Raw genomic sequence first — 20,014 nt, 5'->3', positions numbered from 1 at the left:
AAAAGCCATTTTCACTGCTGAAAGAAGCATGTTTACAGCCTGGTACAAAAAAAAAGTCTCCTGTCTGAATGGCACATGCTGTACAGGGGGTGAATTTTTTTTCCAACATGGCACTTAATAAGATATTAAGAATGAAAGTTTGCCCAATCATAGTCACAGCTCAACTGAGCAGACAGGTGGGCACCACAAAACTGTTAGTGTGGAGACTCAAAACCCGCCTCACTTCCAGTATGGCTGCTGCTGAAGATTTGCTCCAAAATTCTGGTTCAGGAAGTACAGGTGACATCACTACATCCACTAATTGCTCAGTCTGTGGGAATAACATTGAAAAATGTCAAAGCAGCACAGAGACAATTGTTTTAGTGACTTTCTAGTTATCTGATGAAAGTATAAATCATTGATATTATTTTTATACACCGTGAAACACAACACACTTCCTGTAACAATTGAGTGTTTTGATACCAACTGATTAAAGAAAGAGCTGACAGCTCTCAGCTGTGACTGTGTGAAGTGTGTGTTCAAGTGTGTGAATGTGTGTTTATGTGTGTGTGTTGGACAAATTCCCACCTGTTGTTAGCACCTGCCTGAGTAGGAGAGCAAAAACCATTAAGATGTGTTATTATACGAGCAAAGAGTTTTTTCTGGTGACAGTTCTGTCAAAGTGACTGTGAGCTGTAGTACAGAGGTGGTGTTTAAATGAAGCACTCGTCATCAGTGTGTTGTATCACACCACAGGGTGTAAGATGTTGTGATGGATGTATGAAAGTGATACTGTTAGATCTTTTTTTAAATGTTGGCATTAACACAGTCTTTCTTTTCCCTGTCTCAGTTTATATTGTTAATATAACGTCACATTAGTGCACACTTTATATCAGATTGTTTCACAGTTTGAACCTGTGACCTTGATGTAAAACCAATCTGCTACTGACCTTTCCGCTATCAGACCCACTTAACTCGTGGCCTTTCAGTTTGTGCTTTATCACCACCAAGATAATGAGACGTTTCCTGGCGCGGCCCCTGATTGGGTCCGAGGGAGACCCTGGGCATAATGGGAATCATGGGGGATGGGGGGGTCAGAAGAATCTTCTGGGTCTATATTAGCCCCAGTGATTCACGGCAAGCCTGGCATACCGGGTGTCCCCTTTCACACCATATAAGTACATCCCCCCTCCTCTGTCTTCCCACCCTGACTCACCCTACCTCACCCTGCCTCACCCCTTCACCCCCCACAATGCAACAGTGCTATCTCTAGCTATTCTTAGGCTGTCACTTCAGCTCCTCTGAGCAGGCAAGTCCCCTTCTTTCTCCTCGTTCAGCTTTTTCTCTGTCTCTTTCTGGTTGGTGATTTGACTCTTTTTGTTTCCTGACAGGTATATTTCTCAGTCATTTCACCTGGCTAACAACCTTTTCTCTGTCACCTTTCAGAGGCTACTTGCTGCCGGCTGGTCCTCCCATCCTTCCAGCAGCTGTGGGCTATCGTAAAAAAACGGTTTAATTATCGCCATCCATTTCAGAGGATCTTTTTAACCGTGTGGAAGAATGAGCGCCTACACTGTGTCACTACCTGGCCCTGGCCCCTGGGGCTTCAGGCTGCAGGGGGGGAAGGACTTCAACATGCCGCTGACCATCTCCAGGGTAAGACAATACTGAAATCTGGTTGTTAAAATGACTTTTTATGCTAACTTGGAGTTCTCTTTTGCTCTCAGAGTATTTGTGCCTTTCATAAAATACGGCTTAATCAATGGAAATGAATCTCCTGAATGTCATATTCAACAAAAGTTATCAATCATGAACACATTTATTTGTGGTTTCTGTCAATTTTTCCAGTTAAACCAGCTTGTTTCTAAGCTTTTGGAGGCTTTTTACATCCTAACGAATAATTCATGCTCCATTTTATTCACTGTTGCTTAATTTCATCCAAAAAAGTAACAACAAAAGGCTAACAAAATATTGTTTTCAAGAACTGTAAATGAATGACAAACAAGATCGAGGCATGTCTTGTTACGCAGACGATCCCCCTTAGTGGCTCAAGGGGGAGTTTTACAGGAAGGGTTTTAGTCGTATGTCCTCATTTTCAGTTAGCCTTGTTTTATCCACAGTCAGGACAGAAATATGTCTTAGAAATATATATTCATGAAGAACAGGGAAGTTTAAAATAAGTCATCTTTTCTTTGAATCAAAAAATGCATTTAACAAAAAAAGGAAATATTAACAGGTGGAATGATGATGAAGCAGGTTGCTGCAAATAAATGAAGACAGTTTGAAGAAGAGTTGAACTACCCCTCGCGACATTGGCAGATTTGTTTGTTTCATCAACTTGTAGATGCAGAAATGTTATTTTTGACAAGTCTAAAAGCCAAGTTTTGATGATTGTTGATTTTGAATGAAACCCTCTAAATAGATCCAATTTTTCTCTGATAGTAACAGCCAGTGGCGTCTTCGAGTCTCTCAAGTAGATTTGTTGTATGGTTGATTAAAATGAATGGCTGTCCAGTCATACCTTAGCAAAACAGTGGTATAGTCCTTTAAAGCTGCTCCTAGCCTTAAAGCTTGATTCCCCAGCTTCTTCTTTTTTATCTTCCTGTTTCATCCTGGTAGTTAACTCTCTTTCATCAGATCCAGTTTTGATAAAAAGCAGTCATTTACAGTTGATTGAGGAACAGATGTGAAGCTGTCAGAGTGAGGTCTGTGGCCCCCCAGCCCCCAGAACCCCATGAGGGTGAGACGGCTGCCATGGTTTGTCAGAGAGGCCGAAAGCAGAGCTGCTGGCCTAAAAGTGGAGCTGGTGTTGGTTTCACAGCCGTGACTCTCTTAATAGACAGAGGAGGAATGAATAGACCACAGACTGGGACAGAAATCACTCCTGAGCCTCTTCTCTGGTGGGTCTTCATCGATCAAGTCTTTGTTGGCTCACAGGAGAATGTGCTGGGATTGTGTGACCTTTGACCTGCTGGCTGTTGGCTACTTGTCGGTGATTTCAAAATGTAATTCACTTACAGGCTACGAGGAGTTTATTTTACTCTACAAATCCTCCTGCTGCTGTGAGAATAAAGGCATTGAATGCTGAGCAGGAAGAGGAAACTTTGCATTGATGGGTTGATTCAGTTTGAACAAAGCCCCTTGAATAGAAATACAAGACCTGATGTGAAGTGCAAATATTTTACTTAAGGATAACAAGAACTTAATATTTACATAAGTATTTCCATTCTCTTCCAGCTGGCTTTGACCTGTGATCCCTGACTCCGGGTGTTGCAGGTTTTCTGTGTGTTAAAGCCTTCTCTATGAGTACAAGAGGGTTCAACAAGTGATAAAATGATGTAACACTCATCTTTTAGTGAAGAAGGTGTTACTCTAATTGAAACATGTTTCAAAGAAAAGTTTTGATTCAGAGAAAAAAGACATGAGATTCACTTGTTTGATGTTTCTTTATCAGAAAATTCAACGCAGCTCTAGATTTGTCCAAAAAACCTAACAGCATCTGGTCAAAACAACAGAAGAGGGGGAATGGACTGGCGGTATCAGTCTGAGTATGGTCCTTTATAATATCAGCGTTTTTATTATTATCATCAAACATTTCATGATTTCAAATTCCTCTGGTTGGATATTTTCCCCCAACTCCAACTTCTTTTTAACATTTTTACTGTAAAAGCTGCGTTCAAGCTGACATCATGCTATGCTATAACTGTATGCAAATTTAAAAAAAGTATTGTGTCAACATTCACCCTAAACGTATGTTTTTGAACTTATTGAGGATAAGCCAGAAAATATATGACTGTAAAAACACAATACAAACTTTACTCTGATGATCAAAATAGTCACGACAGCTCTTTAGCTGTTTACAGTCAGCATTAGCATATTTAACATGTGATTATTGACAACTGTGGATGTTAAGTGTCAACTGCAGTTGTCTATTTTTGGGAGCAGGTGTTTAACGTCCCTCCAGGGAGTTTACTACTGTAATTAAACAGCACTATCTAACACTACACAGCCATAAAGACCGTACTGCACACAAGCTGAGAGGGTGTCCTCCTGACTGATAGAGGATTTCAAAGGAGAGGAGTCTGATATCTGAAGGCTCCAACCCCCAGACTACTATGAGTTTATGAGTTCGTATTGCCTTTAACTTATGGACAACAGTAACTGCTTTGGGTAATGTAGCCGCAGCTTATCCAGTTAATCTCCCAGAGCGATGAGAAATGAAGTCTGGATGTAAATTTGATAAAGATAAAGGCAATAATTGGATCATCTGTCTGTCTTCAGTTGGGGACTTTTGGAGAAACGTCACACTGAACTGACACAATGAGACCCATCAGCTGTTCTCACACAACCCACACCATAACACACACACACACACACACACACACACACACACACACACACACACACACACACACACACACACACACACACACACACACACACACACACACACACACACACACACACACACACAGCCGTCTCAGTCATTCAGGAACAGCTGAAGAGGAGCTTCCCCTCTGCTCTCTGTGGTTCGTAGTATTCCATGACTCCATCGCATGGTCATGTTGGCTGATGGACACTCAGCTGTTTACACTAAACTGGTCATCAAGCGTCACACATTGATAGGAGGACACAACTCTACAGTGAGGTGACAAAAATATAACAATTAATTCAAAGCCTTGATGGTCTACCTCATTTTATCATAGATGTGCTGACACTGAGGAAGGTTTTTCTAAATCTGTCAGAAGTTTGTATTAATCCTCTTCTCATTTTCTTGCTGCTTTTGATTTCATGGCTACTCAATAAGCAGCACTGCTGCAGTTTGGTATTTTCTGACCTTTAGACCTGTCTGTCTGTGATATTTTGGGAGCAGGAGGGCACCGCATGGGGCTTCATTCAAATGAAGAAACATGAAGCTTTCAGCTGGTATTTTGATGGAAAACATGTCCTGGACTCTGTGGAGAGAGAAACACATCAATCCACCACCCACTGGTGTATGTCTTTGAAAAAGAAACAGAAATGTTTGCTGAAAATGTGCAAAAATGACAGAATGAAGCTTGAAATGTTAAATTAATCTACTGAAAGCAAGAACTTGGTATCAGCGGCAAAGAAAGACTCTGCTTTAACCAGTCATCTACCACAAACACACACACTGAATACTCTGGGTTGGATCGGCCTTAATGTTTTGCTAGTCGAGCCAACTGTGCAGAGGTTTCCCAAATCTTTCTTCTTTCTACTGACCCGCACCAAGTTAACCGTCAGCCATGGTCATGGTGCATCATTAGAAAGATGTGATTATATGGAGGATGACAGAAACAGATGGTTTTACTCGATACTTTGCCTTGGCAACATGCCACTGCCACTACACATGACGCCCATTAGAAATGAACTCACTTTTGTTTTCCACAAGCAGAGATAATTGAATCAACACAATAACAGAGTTAGTTTAAGTCATTAGCCTTGTTAGACAGTCAATCATGAGAGCCGATCAGCTCTTAGGGAGGGGGTATTGTCCTTTTTTAGACTTGACACTGTCCTTCTGGTACCCCTGTATTAGCTGTACATAATTTGGAGTCTTCCCTATTTTTTTCTCACTCTAGTGTTTTAGAAAAGCCGTACTGTCTGAAATCTAGGGATGGGAATCGAAAACAGTTTCCTATCAAGAATCGTTAAGAAATTTTTCAATCCATTGATATCGTTAGTTTTTGTGCTTAATGATTCCCTTATCCATTCTTTACATTGTGCCGGAGGCGACGGGCCTTACGTCGACTAGTCTGCTGCAGCTATCTTAGCTTAGCAGTTAGATAACGTTTCCCAAGAAAACTCTGAATCAGGATTTTTAGCTTGAAGTTTTACTGAAGAACTGACTTGATAAAGAAATGTACATTACTCTCTCAGGAGATTCGTATTCAGTACATTCAAAATGGTATAAATGACCTTATTTACCAAAATAACAAAATAGCGCAAGCTTAATGCTAATGTGTACAGGAAACTGTATTGATATGCTAGCAGTTAGCATACATTAGTCTTCGGCTTCAGAATAGAATTTCAACTTTCATCACAGAAACATCACATCACCTAAAAATTTCAGCTAACAGGCAGTTGAAAGGCTCATGGCTGACTTCATAACTACAGAAAGCTTCCAAACAACTTAAACCATTGCTATAACCACTTTGAGACACTAGATGGCCTACTTGAATTATTAATATATTACAACACAGTACATCAACATCACATTGTGTGAAATTTTTACCTGTTTTTTGTATAATTATGCCCAGAAATATCCAGACTCAGGGACCAATAACATTTTATTCACTTACAGTATAAACTCAATTAAATGTTGTTGACACAGAAAACCTGTAAAGCTACTTTTTGTACCAAGAAAATTCACAACAGGAATTGATAAGGGAATCGATAAAGAATCAGATCGATAAGCAGAATTGATAAGATTCTGATTGGGCTACCCTCTGGTAGCCTGTTGAGGCGGACTTTTGAGCTGACTTGGTGTTTGAGGCCCCCCCCCTCCATCATGTCACAAACCAGTTAGGAGATCCTGATGTGATGACATAATTTCAGCGAGTCTCATAAAGATCTGATGCCATTTTAAACTAACTTTTTTACGCAGTTTGCTGTCCAGTTCAGAGATTTGTACAACATACGGATATTTGGTGGTTTGAAAATCTGCACAAGTTTGGTCCGAACATCCAACGCTGTTACTTTATATCCATGTTTAAAATATGTGACATTACAATACCTTCAAACAAACAAAAACCCCTTTGATTCACTGATTGGCCAGATGGATTTAAATGCCAATTTATGCAGTAATATTATGAATGAGTGTTACACTCAAGCAGCACTTCATGAAGACATGAAGTTACGAGGCAACACTGACTTGGACATCCCCAGAGAGGAAAGTAAAGGTCCTCCTCAATGTTTGGTAGGAGACTGTGACCATGTATCATAGTCTCTGGTTGTGCTTTTGAAGTCTTTTGTCTGTACGGTGCAACAGCTAATGACAGCTAATTAATGGTAAAAAAAAAAATCTTTGAAAAAGTGGGATTGTTCCCTGAAACATCCGAACCAACAGCACACTGGTCACATCCCCTTCATTCTCACTACCATCGGTTTTGTTTGATATTCTGAGTGTTTTACTATTCTTCAAAGAATTTAAACCTTTTGTCACAATGCTGATGACCTTTAAACCGTTATGAAATGAGGTACTGAATGGGTTTCCTCAATTTTTTTGACTGTTTGCAGTTTTATTTCATGTTTGTGGTCCAAAGATGTTTTATTTATTCTAATGATTCAAATCTTCTTAAAATACCCCATCCTCCTCTGACTCTTGCCGTGAATTGAAAGCTTGTTAAATACACATTAAATCTGAATATTTTCATATGACATTTGCCGATGATAAAAATAAACACAAATGAGCATCAGCACAAAACCCAGAGCCACCTTGGAAATAATTTCTCTCTGTGCAGTGCCATGTGGAGATAATCTGCTCTCTTTGTGACAGCAGGCGAGATTAATGCTGCGCTTTCTGTATCTGAAGGCTTCTGTCACAGAGCCAGAGAGTTATTAGGATGAGCGGGGCACGGTGGACGCTCACAGTCTTCCCTCTGGGCTCAGCAGTTGATTGTTTCCTTGGGTTCAGCAGTTCAGAGCAGAAGGTCTGAGAAGCGATGAAAAAATGGTATTAACAGGTAGATGAGGCGAATTCAGACTCTGCTGCTCGGGGCTCACAGTTCGAGGTAGATCAGCGTGAAATTAACAGCAGAGACGTGAATGTCAGCGGAATAAATAATCAGGCCAAGTCACCCTAGAAATGGATGCTGCTCCCCATACATATGTTGTTATTTTCAGAACATGCAGAAATAGAGTCTGCAAGAATACAGATGCTGTAATTTAATTAAATTCAATTGGAAATGCACCATCCTGCCTTTAGACCAGCTGACGGTCTTTGTAGGAGTTAGTGGGTTTGCAGTAGGTGATGGAATTAGAGGTAAAAGATTTTAGATCGGGCAAACATACTGCAGGTTAAAATGTAGATGTACTTTTCCATGGCTTGCAGTTAAAAACATGTTCACAGCTTGTGATGAATTAACATGACTGCAGCCTCAGATTAGGATCAGTTTGAACTGGTTTAGTTAATGGTTTTAAACTCAGGAGACTCAAGAAGAAGACTTTAAACACAGAAAATATATTTATTTTGCGCGTAAGCACATTGATCTAGACATTGTTTATTTATTTGTATCTTATTTTTGTTAGTTAATGTTACTTATTTTAGCTTGTATGTCATCAAGAGGTTTTCTGTTTGTTAGGGCTGACTAGGGATATAGTACAGATGCCTGGTAGCTGGCAATCAGTGACGTAACTCAACGGTACCCATTTCTGGTACTTTTTTGTGTTGATATGGTAAAAAATATAAATTTGTTTCATAATAAAATCTTGAAGGTTTTCAACTAAACATATTTATTTTTCAGTATATAACCTTGCAATGCTGTGTTCATGTCCAGCATGGAAAAACACCTACTCTTTCAGTCCCTCACAGTCACAAGGATGTGTTTAGGTATCTAAACATGGTACCTTTTGGTTTTATGTGAATCGGTACCCGGTACTTTTGACTGTATTCGGTCGGTACCAATAAAAGTACCTAATGCGGTACCCATCCCTAGGGCTGACGGATTACCTTTATTGATTGCAGTTGGTAGCTGAATTTCAATAGTCAGTTGCAATGAAACACAATTTAATCACGTTTAAATCTGCCTGCATATAAACGTAAAGCATTTTCTTCTTGTGCCATACTTTGTAAGTCAGACGATCTTGATCTCGACTGTAATGTACTAATTTTTTTTAAATAAATGCTGCACAGCTCCACCAGAGTGGTATGAATCCACTTCAGTCTATATCAACAATGTGAAGCATGCAGCAATGAATTTGTTTTTTAGCCACAGATCCATGTGAGCTCAGTTAATTTTGGAGTCTCCAATCTGCAAACTTAAAGTTTCTTTTTAAAGTTCCCTTTGCTTCTACTTTTGCTCTTAATCATTTAAGTTGAGCTGAACATCATCTATGTAGCTCTGTGTGAAAATGTCCACCCTGAGATGTGTCAGCACGCAGGTTTGAATGCTCTCTCAGTTGCACTGACTCGCTGGATGTCATGAAGACTGTGTTTTTGGCCACACTGCTCAATCCTGCAATAAAGCACAGTGACATTTTCTCTAAAAAGCCACATTAGGCTTCAGGCACAACTGAAATGTCACAAAACACTGCTCTGATTTTCTTCTGCTGGCAGACAGAGACGGGAGACTCTGAGTTTGTTTATGAGATTGTATAACAGTATTACATGAATAACAGCTGAAAATGAGAAGTCCTGCTTGACTGCACGTTTCCTTTTTAAAAATGATGAACTGGTATGTTACTTTTACACCAGTGCAAGGTTGTTGTAGTCATGTTGTTACACCAGAGTTTGTTTTATAGACTGTTATCAAACAGGATGGATTTAAGTACTGTTGATTGATAACTGACACCCTGTATTTATAACATTTTTGCATATAATGTTAAGTTCCTCTTTTGGCGTTTTCTGCCACTCTCAGCACCAAACAACTATTTTTTTACACAAGTTGGATTTTTTGTGTGAGATTGATTCATAAAACTGACATTAAATCCTGAAGTTGATATTGTCTAATGTGATACACTGACTCATAAGCTGTGCAGGAATCTTAAACAGGGATCAAAATGCTTGTCCTGCCTGTGGGTCCCTCGCAGCTCTGCAGCTGAGCGTGATTCTAAGTTGCTCTCAGAAAGTTTCACTGTATGCGTGAAAGGCGAGCTCTTGGTAACTGAACTCCTACAGTAACACAGTGAGCTGACTCAGCGCTCAGCGAGCTCCTGATGACTCTGCATCCTGTTACAGCTGCGCTTGATCATCCTGAGCAGGGGATCCCTGAAGGGGGTTCTTCATCAGGGAACATCACAGTGAACCTTTTTTCATTTTTTAGCTTACATTATTATTCTCTCTGTTAGAAAAAAAGGGCTGAGGGGTCAGTGAGCCACATTTGGGCCAGAGCACAAGCCGTATGAATCATAAAGAGGCGTTTAAAGCACACTGATGATACTTGGCAATGAAAGCTGACAAATTGGGAACACCGACTCATCCTAAAATTGGTGAACTGTCAAAATTGTTTTTTGGCACAACATTTATTTCTGCTTTAAAAATGAGAATTTAGAATTTCATTAGAATTTGAAACAAAGTCTGAAGTTCTATGGAAACTGGTTTAAAACTAATAAACTGAAAATGATACGGACATCAGCAAGATCCGCAAAGAAGGCAACTATAGATCAACTGTTAACATCCCTCAAAGACACAAAAACCAAAAAAGTTGACCCTAAAGAGATGTCGACACCAATGTGACACAAAATTTATAAGAGGGATCCGAAATAGCCTCATCAAGGCTTAAAATGAAACAGAAAATCTCTAAGGGTTAACCACTGCAAAGAGAGTTCAAGCATCCACAGATGGACATGAACAGACATGACAAGAGAAAGAAGAAAGTCTAACAGTTGACTCCAAACAAACCAAGAAGAAAGGCATCAAAAGTCTAAAGAGAAGCAAAGACTTTATTGGATTGGTCAACCGGTCCAACATTTGCTCTCAGTCATTTTGTGCATCTCAACTTTCTATCTCTTCTGGATTGTCCCATCCAGAAAATGCAAAAGATCATCTTTTCCACATTGGAGTTGAAGTGACTCTAAATAGGCACAACAGTTCTGCAAAATATAGGAACCACTGTAATGAGAAGCAGTGCTACTTTTGGTATTATTTCATGACTGTAGTCCTTGAAACTAAGTCGTTGATTAGTATTTTTCTGCAATGCCCTGAAAATCATCCATGTTTTCTCCTGAAATGTGCACAGGAAACAGTAACCCTCACATCGCCCTGCTCTGTTTGCTAAAGCTGCCACCTGCACCTGCTGTTTTAGTGCAGTGCAGAACAACTGAATCTTTAGACATTTATGAGCTGAAATTTTCAAACAACAGTGTGCCGTTAACATATAATGTAAAGTTATTCAGTGTGAGCAAAGACCAGCATGGCAGAAATTCCCACCATCCCACTGGTGAAAGATAATGTGGCTTCAGATTAAAGGTGTAGTTCAGGGTTTGTGGTGCCACAGCTTATAATGTGTTTTTTTTTTTATTGCATTGTAAATATGCAGATATGCGCTATCCCCAAAAGTCTGGGGTGTTAAACTTTTCATAAATTGCAGTGATCACTGTAATAGCTCCTGTAGCACCCTGGCATTTGTCTCTGCTGCCTGTGGCTGCAGCTCAGTGAGTCTGCAGAGTGGCAGCAAGCGGCTGCAACTGCTGACAGGCAGGAGGCTGTTTATAGCTTTTGAAGGTCACACACACACACACACACACACACACACACACACACACACACACACACACACACACACACACAAACACACACACACATGCGCGCGTCTTATCAGTTTCGCCTCTACTCTTCTGTCTCCCCTCACATCTACAGTTACAGACCCACAGAGTCACTGTGCAGGGCGGTCTTTGCGCCTGATAAAGTCCAGATTTACATTTTTAACCTTGCTGGATTCCTAGAGATGAATTTGGATCAACACCAAGACAAGTTAGCCCCATTTACTCCTCCTTCCAGTCTCAAAGCTGTTCCAAAGTCCTGAACTTGTCCTGAACAAAAGTGTTTTGTTTGAGACATTTAAAGCAGGAATGGCGGCAAACATTAACTAAGGAGAAGAAGAGGAGGTCTGCATGTGTGGCATGAGCACAGGATGTGCTCAGTGTAAGAAGTGTGTGTGGAGTGTGTTAAGTGTATGTGGGTCAGTGTGAATGGCTCACAGGGAAAGTGGGCCACTCCACAGCCTGGACAGGCCTCACATTGTTCCAGCTCAATGAGCAGTTTCCTGAAAGACAAACTCTTGTTCACTTTTAATCCCGCTGGACATGGTGAAATAATCTGAGATCAGATGGAGTCAGCCAGCAAACACTAACAGAGCAGAAAGTGGGATGAAAAAAAAGCACAACGGGCAGCGAGAGTGATGTAACAGAGAAGAGTAGTGTGTCACAGACATGTTTGTGTCTTCTTTGAGCGAGTTATACAAATGTTACATAAATCAGAAGATTGACGACTGTCTGAGCAGGTGTCAGATGAGAAGTCATCAGGATGAGGCACTGCTGGGGTTTGAACTCAGGATGTGACCTTGCACTCTTTGCTTAAACAGATCTTTGAGCCAAGAGTGGACGAAAACTTTCGCTCTGACTGAACGGCTGATGCCTGGTGTGTCGCTCTGCAGTTTGTGTTTGAATGAAAGTGGGTGAAGAACAGACAAGATTCTCTGATGACAATGAAAAAAAAGAAAGATTGGCTTCATTAGCACACAGCTGTGTGTCCCATTACTGCTCTTTGTTAACAGAGCGATAACTGCTAATTGTTCAGCTCTCTGTACTTTACTTGCAGCATGTGGAGGCATTGATTATGCTATAACCTGTCGAAGGTTGTGCATTAAAATCCGGGACAGATCAAGATGTTCAAGCGGTCAGACCAGAATTATATCCACATCATTGTCATCTCAGCTCGTTAATGTGAGACAAACTGTGCCCTGATCACATCTCTTACTACTTACATTTTCTTCTACTCTCCTCCTCAGTGTACGATCACCCTGTATTGAAATATGAAATGCTGAGAATCCCTCTTCTCCTCTTGGTTGTCAGTTGTCGTAGCAACTTTATGAATGTGAAGCACCACTTTTCTGCAAGATTGTTCTTTCGTAGTCAAAATATCAACATTTGCAATATAGCAAATGTAGCCTTTGGGCACTAGTTTGACTTGAGGGCTGAATAGTGTGCCCTGACTGTATAACACACGGGTAGTCTCCGTGATGCCACCCATCTGTTCCTAATACCATGAAATGAAGCTTCCTGCAAGCTTCATTTCAAACAGCTACAGGGTCCCCATCAGTCATATGAGCTGAGCTGTGTCTCTGATTGGACAATCAAACAATCCTAATAACTTCTAAACCACTGGAAAAAAAAATCACTCACCGCACAGTGTGTGCTGATAGTGAAATCAGTGTTTTAGACACAAGCTTTTGTTTTAACCTGGCTGAAAATATGCTTTTTAATACTGTAAAAGTCTGTTTTTATGACTGGGTGTGTGCGTGACTTCCCATTTTTCTGCAGCCAGCCTCAAGCAGATCCTTGATGAACAGAAACTTTTAGCACTTCCGCATTGGCTTCATTTTACTTACCGGATGTTGCCTATCTTGGTTCTGACCTGATTCTCTCTCTGTCTCTGGTTTGCCATTCTATCCACTGATCCATCCTTTCAGCAAAGGTCAAAAGCCAAAAGAACAAAAAAAGAAGACAAAAAAACATACTCAGAAAGTAACCTGTTCAAGTTCAGTTTTACTCACCCCTGTGACAGGGGTAACAGAGGACGTCGCAATAAAAACAGAGATATCGTTAGACACAGACGAATAACACAGAATCTGACATAAATCAAACAAAGTCTGAACATGTGTCTTTAGAAATATGTACACAGTCCACAGTTCTTGGCTCATTTCCAAAGTTTAGAAGCTAAAACCTCAAAGCCACAGTCTCCTTAAGTTTCTCTCCTTTAGCCTGGTATGAAGTGCAACCAGCACACCCTGATCAGAGGACTTCAGGGTCCTGTAGGAAGTTACAAGACCAGCAGCTCTTGGTTGTAAGCTGTAGCCTGACCTGCACTCAATAGCCACATATACATGGACCCAAATATTCCGCTTGCATTCGGTTTATTTGCTCAAACGGAAAGAATTTAACTTTTGTATACACCTCATTCCAAAAGAAAAGTGCCAATCCGAATGGACATTTAATCGGTTTCACAGGGGTGGAATATTCCTTTCCCCAAACCGATCGAGGTATCATGTATCCACTCAAACGGAAAGTTGTCAGGGTGCGTTCTTTCAGCGCATGCTCAGATATGACATAAGACACATCTAGAGACGTTCCTCAACTTTACTGATTACTGATTACAGCGGTGCATGTAGACCAGAGATTGGAGTATTCCCTTCCATGTATACTATTGTTTTTGGAAAAGTCATTTGGAAAGATTCCATTCGGGAAGATGAAAAACTCCTCATGTAACTGTGGCTAATGTCGTGAGTTTTACTCTGATTCTGAGACTGACTGGAAGTTGTGTGCTAAGACATGAGGTCAGAATCTTAAATCACATAAACACAGAATTCCCCCTGCTAATGATCAGATGACTCCAAATAATCTACTCTCAAGGCTGTTCTGAAACATTGTGTTGGGGTGTTATGTAAGAAGAGATCTCACTATAAAATCAAGTCTTGGTCTTCAAAGGATTCAAGGATGTAAAGGTTGATCTCACACTACATACGTATCACCACCCAGTTAAACATGTAGTTAATGGGTTTGAGGGAGGCTGAATGTGTGAGAGCTCACAGGAGACTGGCTCGTCTGGTGTTTTGTCCTGTGGTGTGATGCATTGTGGGAAACATCACATAGATTACTAGCGGTCTTTTTTAGCGTGGACTTGTTCTGTCTGATCCACAGATCAGCAGCTCTTTGTGTTTTCAGTCTCTACAGGAGGTTTCAGCTGACACACCAGCATTGCAGGGCTGTGTGTGTATATGTGTGTGTGCTGCGTGTGTGCTGCATATGTGGGTGTGCCTTTCTCAAAGTATTTTAATTTGTAATGTTAATATAAAAAATGATCAGAAATAACAGCAGTGTCGTTTTTGAACCTGTTGATGTGAATTTTTGTCACGTTGAATCAGTTTTCTTTGGTCTTCTGTGTCAGATTCTTTTATTGTTTTCATTCACTGATACTGAATATTAAATGAGCTGCTGTTGAACCTTCAGGAAATATATTGTGCAGCTGTCTGGGAACATTTTGTTCTGTGTTTTCACAGATAGAAAAGTGATAATAGAGAGGGCCAGTTAATCACAGACAAATTGTTCCTGGACTCAGCTCCCAGCTGATCTTCAGTTTTCTCTTTTGTCCTCATAACACGATAAGCTCTTTGGAGATGAGCACAGTGCTACGGCTGTGTTGCTCAGAGTGCATATTGTAAAGGTGATCCTGGGTTTAAATCACAGAGCTATCTTATTGAAGCAAATTTTAGGGTTGCTCTCCCCCTGGTTTCTTTTAAACTCCTAAAAACCTTTAAACATCATGACAGCAGGTGAGCAGATGCAGATGCACAATTGACAGGTAGCTGTGTGTCACTTGTTGCTGAAGTGTTTCTGAGAGCATCAGCCTTTTAAAAACCAGCTAATCTAAAATGTGACATGTTATAACATGAAATCCTCTTGAATGTTTGTGAGAAGAGAGCAAGTCAGCATTAGATGAGGGATTAAACACACCAGGTTTCAAACCAGGACCATTATGAAAGCTTTTTGGAGGCACAGCTGAGATTGAACCCAGAACTTCCTGTTTACAAGACAGGTGCTTTGCCCAAAGAAGCCCCTGTACCTTCTCTGTTCTGATGGTCAGTAAATATGCAGCGATTCTGATGTTTCTGTTTCTAATGCAGATGTTTTGATCAAATATTAAAAATCAACAACTGATGGTCTGATATATTGCAGAGGCAGCTCTGAGCTCTGTTAAACGTCCTCAGAGCAGGAAATCCTCCAGCTGGATCAGGACCAGTAAGCTAAGCATGGTGTTTATGGAGACTGGCTCCCTGCTGTCTATGGGTCAGAGGCAGCCAACAGCTCGTCTCCAGGGGGCGATGTTGTCTTTAAACTCATTAGTCTGCGTTCAGATGTCAAACTGGTGAGATTGGACACGATAATAGCTAGGGACAAGTGTCAGAGCGCATGATATCACCATTTTCAAATTGTGTGTGTGGGTGTGTGTGTGTGTGTGGGTGTGTATACGTGTGCAAATTCAATCTGCCAATTTCCTTTTAAGCTAGCAGTCTGTTCAGCCGTTCAAAAGACAAGCTCCTTTTTTCATGGCTGTGAAATGTGTACCCAGAGGTAAACATGGGGAACACTGTTGCCCTCGATCTCCATCTTTGGAGAGGTCAAAGGTCGCAGGACCCAGACTGGGGCTCAAATTTAAGGATTACGAAGCAGCAGAGGAGAGAGATGTGGCTCAGTAGGGGTTAGCAATGTGTAGACAGCTGTTAAGGGTTTAACAGTTCGGCATGAACACTTGTGTCCTGTGATTGTGATCGAGGCGCCACGAAGGCCTTAAGGTTACTCCACGCTTGGATTCAGCCATGTTTCCATCTGAGCTCAGGTCTGAAGTCTTTCCCTGCCAGTGGTGAGATTTTCACTCTCTTGTCAATCAGGTTTTGGCGTTAAAACTCACTCTGGTGACTTGAACGTTCAGATCATTGTGAGTTTAAAGCCAAACTAAGCAGGAATTCTGGGCATGCTTTCAGTTGAGCTATGGATCAAAGTGCGGATCAGACCCCAAAATATCCCAGCCTCTGTCAGAGGTATCTGCATAAAATTTGGTTCAGATACTCATATCATTCAGAGGATAAGTCCTGCTTTTTTGATTCTCTGACTAATTCTGTACATTCAAATGTATTTTTCTGAAACATGTCCAGTCAATTTTTGGAAGGGTCATCATGGATTATTTTACACATTCATGGACCTCAGAGGATGAGTTGTACCTGGAGTCTGAATAAAGTTGTTTTTTTCACTTGTGACAGTTTTCTGCATCATAACTCCCCTATCATTTGGATCCAAGCTTCCCACATGGATCACCTCCTGTTTAATGAGACAGACTCCAACACATGAAACTTCTTGTTCTTGTGTTAAATTTTGTGTGTTGATGACTTCGTGGTGTTTTTTTTTTTTTTTATCGAAACATCCACTGAAATTCCAGCTGATGTCGGAATTCCTTCAAGAGTCTGTTTTAAACTGATGTACAGAGATTTTCTGAAGTTATGTTGATTTCATTTTAGAGATATTTTACTAGCAACTTGGATGTCTTTTGATTTTAAAGCAGAGCTTTGATTCTGTTTAGTAAATAAATGTGAAGTATTCAAAATGGTTTCATCTCAGGTGTCTGTCAACACCAACAGGATGTCGCACCTGGTGTGGATTTTCAGATTAAGGCGACTAAAGCAGCCAGACATTATAATCATTAACTCATTGATTAATTTCATTGACTTGATTTGATTGTTTCATAGAGTGCAAAGATCCTTTTTCATCCAGCTTTCCATGGTGAAGTGATTGAAAGATGAAGATTAACATGTGCACTGACCCGTGGTGTATGTGCTGGACAGGTTTTTCACACATGCTGGAAACCTTCAATCAGGAGGTCTCTTAATGAGGATGTCCTCCATACTCAACCTTTCTTCCCACAAAGTGGACTTTATCAAATATATTTTCTTGTTTCATTAAACAGTGAAATAATCTCACAGGAGAACCAACTTGTTTTGATTTTTCCTGTGTTTGTCAGAGGTGTCACAGCCGACTTTTTGAGAAAGATCTAAATGTTTCTGATTTGTTGTTGGACAGATCACTCCAGGCAGTAAAGCGGCGTTGGGGAACCTGATCCAGGGTGATGTCATTGTTGCCATAGATGGAGTCAGCACAGACGGGATGACTCACCTGGAAGCCCAGAACAAGATCAAGATGGCCAACTACAACCTGGCACTCACCATGACCAAGTAAGACCAGAAACCAATGAACACCATACCCAAGGGTATGTCAGCTTTATTTAGCATTAGCTATCTGCTGATCTGCAGACAGAGCTTAAATCTGATACCATTATTCATATAGATGATAGAGGGTCACTTTTTTAAACTAGAATAAAAAGAGTAAAAAAAATCACACTTACATACAATCTGACATGATCCGCTTTATGAAACACACAAAATCAGTGTGCATGCAATACTGTATGCTAAAATTCAAGGCATCGCTGCTGTAAATGCAACTCTCATGAGACAGTGCAAGACTCACAAAGGCTGTGACTAGTTATAGTTCAACCTACAACAACATTCAATATTCGGTGCTAATTATTCACTTAGAGCTGGGTCTGGCTCATTCTACCCCTGAGGACAAAGAGGAGTAGAGTCAGATTAAGTGCTTTAGTGTTCCCTGAACAGATGAGTTTTCAGACATCTCTTCAAAGTAGAAAGGGACTCTGTGGATCGCATAGAGTTTGGTAATTCATTCCACCATTTGGGCACAACAGAGGAGAAGAGTCTGGCTAGCGATTTAGAGCCGTGCTGGGCTGGGAGCACATGTCTTTCACAAGAAGAGCGTAGTGGGTGAGAAGGAGTGTAGACCTGGATGAGGGACCCCAGGTAGGCAGGAGCCATTCTTGTCAATGTTTTGTAAGCCAGAAGAAGAGCTTTGAATTTGATTTGAGCTGCTACTGGAAGCGGGGTCACATGTGCTGTTTTAGGCTGGTTAAAGATCAGATAAGCTGCTGCATTCTGGATCATCTGCAGAGGTGTGAATGTACACACAGGAAGGCCTGCTAGAAGAGACCTGCAGTAGTTGATGCGTGAAATCACATTGGCTTGTACCAGAAGCTGTGTGGCCTGTTGTGTCATGTAGGGTCTGATCCTCCGGATCCCCCATTAGCAATGTAGTATTGAAGTTGTAATGCTAACTCATTCCAACAGGTGGTGAGAATGCACCAGTGCCAACTGAAATAGACAGAAATTGAAGAACGTTAGCTTCATGCACTGTGAGAAACAGCATGAGTAGTAGACTGACCTGTTGCACACTGGGAAATTTTCTTGAAACATCTGAATAGTTTTGTCATACCACAGATTTTGCTCCTTTTCACATTTGGCTAAACCAGCAGGCACTGGTACTGTGGGCGTCTTCAAAAAAAAAAAAAAAGCCAGAAACTAAATACACACTGGGTAATCTGACACAGGTGTGACATAAGACGCAGGAGAAACTAATGAGGATGCAATTAAACATTAGGGAAACACTCAAGGGCAGGAGGTGAAACTTAGCACAAGGGTAACGAGTAACAGTATGAGGAAACAGGAGAGAAACAAGCAATTAAAACCCAAAGAAAATACAGAACAAAAGGACAACACATGAAAAGTAAACCTTTTTTGGATTTGAAATGATCCCAATAAATCTGAAATGTGTTTTTTAAAGGGAAAACTTGTACTGCAGATGTTGACATTGGGCTCTTTGGGGCTAAAATGAGAGGTCTCAGTCACATCATACGTCTCTTACCCTGAAGAAGTCCAACAGGGAAGATCTGATAAGTTCAGTGAGGAAATGAATGTTGATCTACAGGGAGCTCTGTGCAGTCTCATAACTACAAACCCTCTGGGTGATGAAGATAAGGCTGAGGAGCCTCTGTCAGGTTTCTTTACCCTCATCACTTTTCGTGTCACGCATGTTGTTTCGGAGCACAAATGGACAGTGAGACCTGTGGGTGGACCAAAGAAGAAAGGGGTCAGGAAATAAAATTGAAGCCATTAACCCTTTGTTCTGCCTCCTCATGGGAAATGGGCAAGGCAGAAAACACAGGCAGACAATACAATGAGTCTTCATTCTTCATCTTAGGGACAGTAATGCAGGAAAAATGTTGAGGCTGATGCATTCCAACATGTCTTGCAAACTAAATGACCTGGAAGGTAAGAAAAAAAAATCTGTTCACCTTCCTTGTTTCCTTTCTGGCCTTTTAAAGTTTCCAGATTAAAAAAATCTAATTCAATTAGCATTATTTCCATCCAGCCACTCTAAAGATTTTAACCCGAGGTTTGTCAGTCTGTGAGGAGTTTCAAAGTGATCTTGAAAAATTCCCCTTCTAGATATTTACTTGATCGTAACCCACGCTTTAAAATGAGATTATCAGCGCCAATGCTACCCCTTATCTTCCCGATAGGGTCAGGCAGGACAGGATTGATTTAAAGCCTGTCTAAGTCTCTATGAGGACACCACCGCTGACAAAGTTTAGTAGGGAGAACAGAGATCTGTGTTTTTCTCTGCTGAAAACAAACCCAACTGTCAAACAGCAAAAGTGCAGGATAGTGCTCAGTAGGAGAGA

At 40.8% G+C, this 20,014-nt stretch overlaps 1 protein-coding gene across 3 annotated transcripts in view; it reads left to right on the top strand.

Annotated features, from left to right (window-relative positions):
• Positions 1–20,014, top strand: part of LOC141795254 (LIM domain-binding protein 3-like) — a 47,336-nt gene that overhangs the window by 3,408 nt on the left and 23,914 nt on the right. For all 3 annotated transcript variants that reach the window (XM_074676070.1, XM_074676069.1, XM_074676071.1), the window contains exons 3-4: positions 1,426–1,635; positions 17,506–17,657. In XM_074676070.1, the coding sequence (XP_074532171.1) occupies positions 1,540–1,635; positions 17,506–17,657 (248 nt within the window). In that variant the 5' untranslated portion in view covers positions 1,426–1,539. The remainder of the gene's footprint in view (positions 1–1,425; positions 1,636–17,505; positions 17,658–20,014) is intronic.

Source organism: Halichoeres trimaculatus, unplaced genomic scaffold, assembly GCF_033239565.1.
Source record: "Halichoeres trimaculatus isolate MK-OKI-2021-1 unplaced genomic scaffold, fHalTri1.1 fHalTri1_scaffold_8, whole genome shotgun sequence".
Classification (NCBI taxonomy): Eukaryota; Metazoa; Chordata; class Actinopteri; order Labriformes; family Labridae; genus Halichoeres; species Halichoeres trimaculatus.
This window is presented reverse-complemented; position numbering and strand designations above follow the sequence as displayed.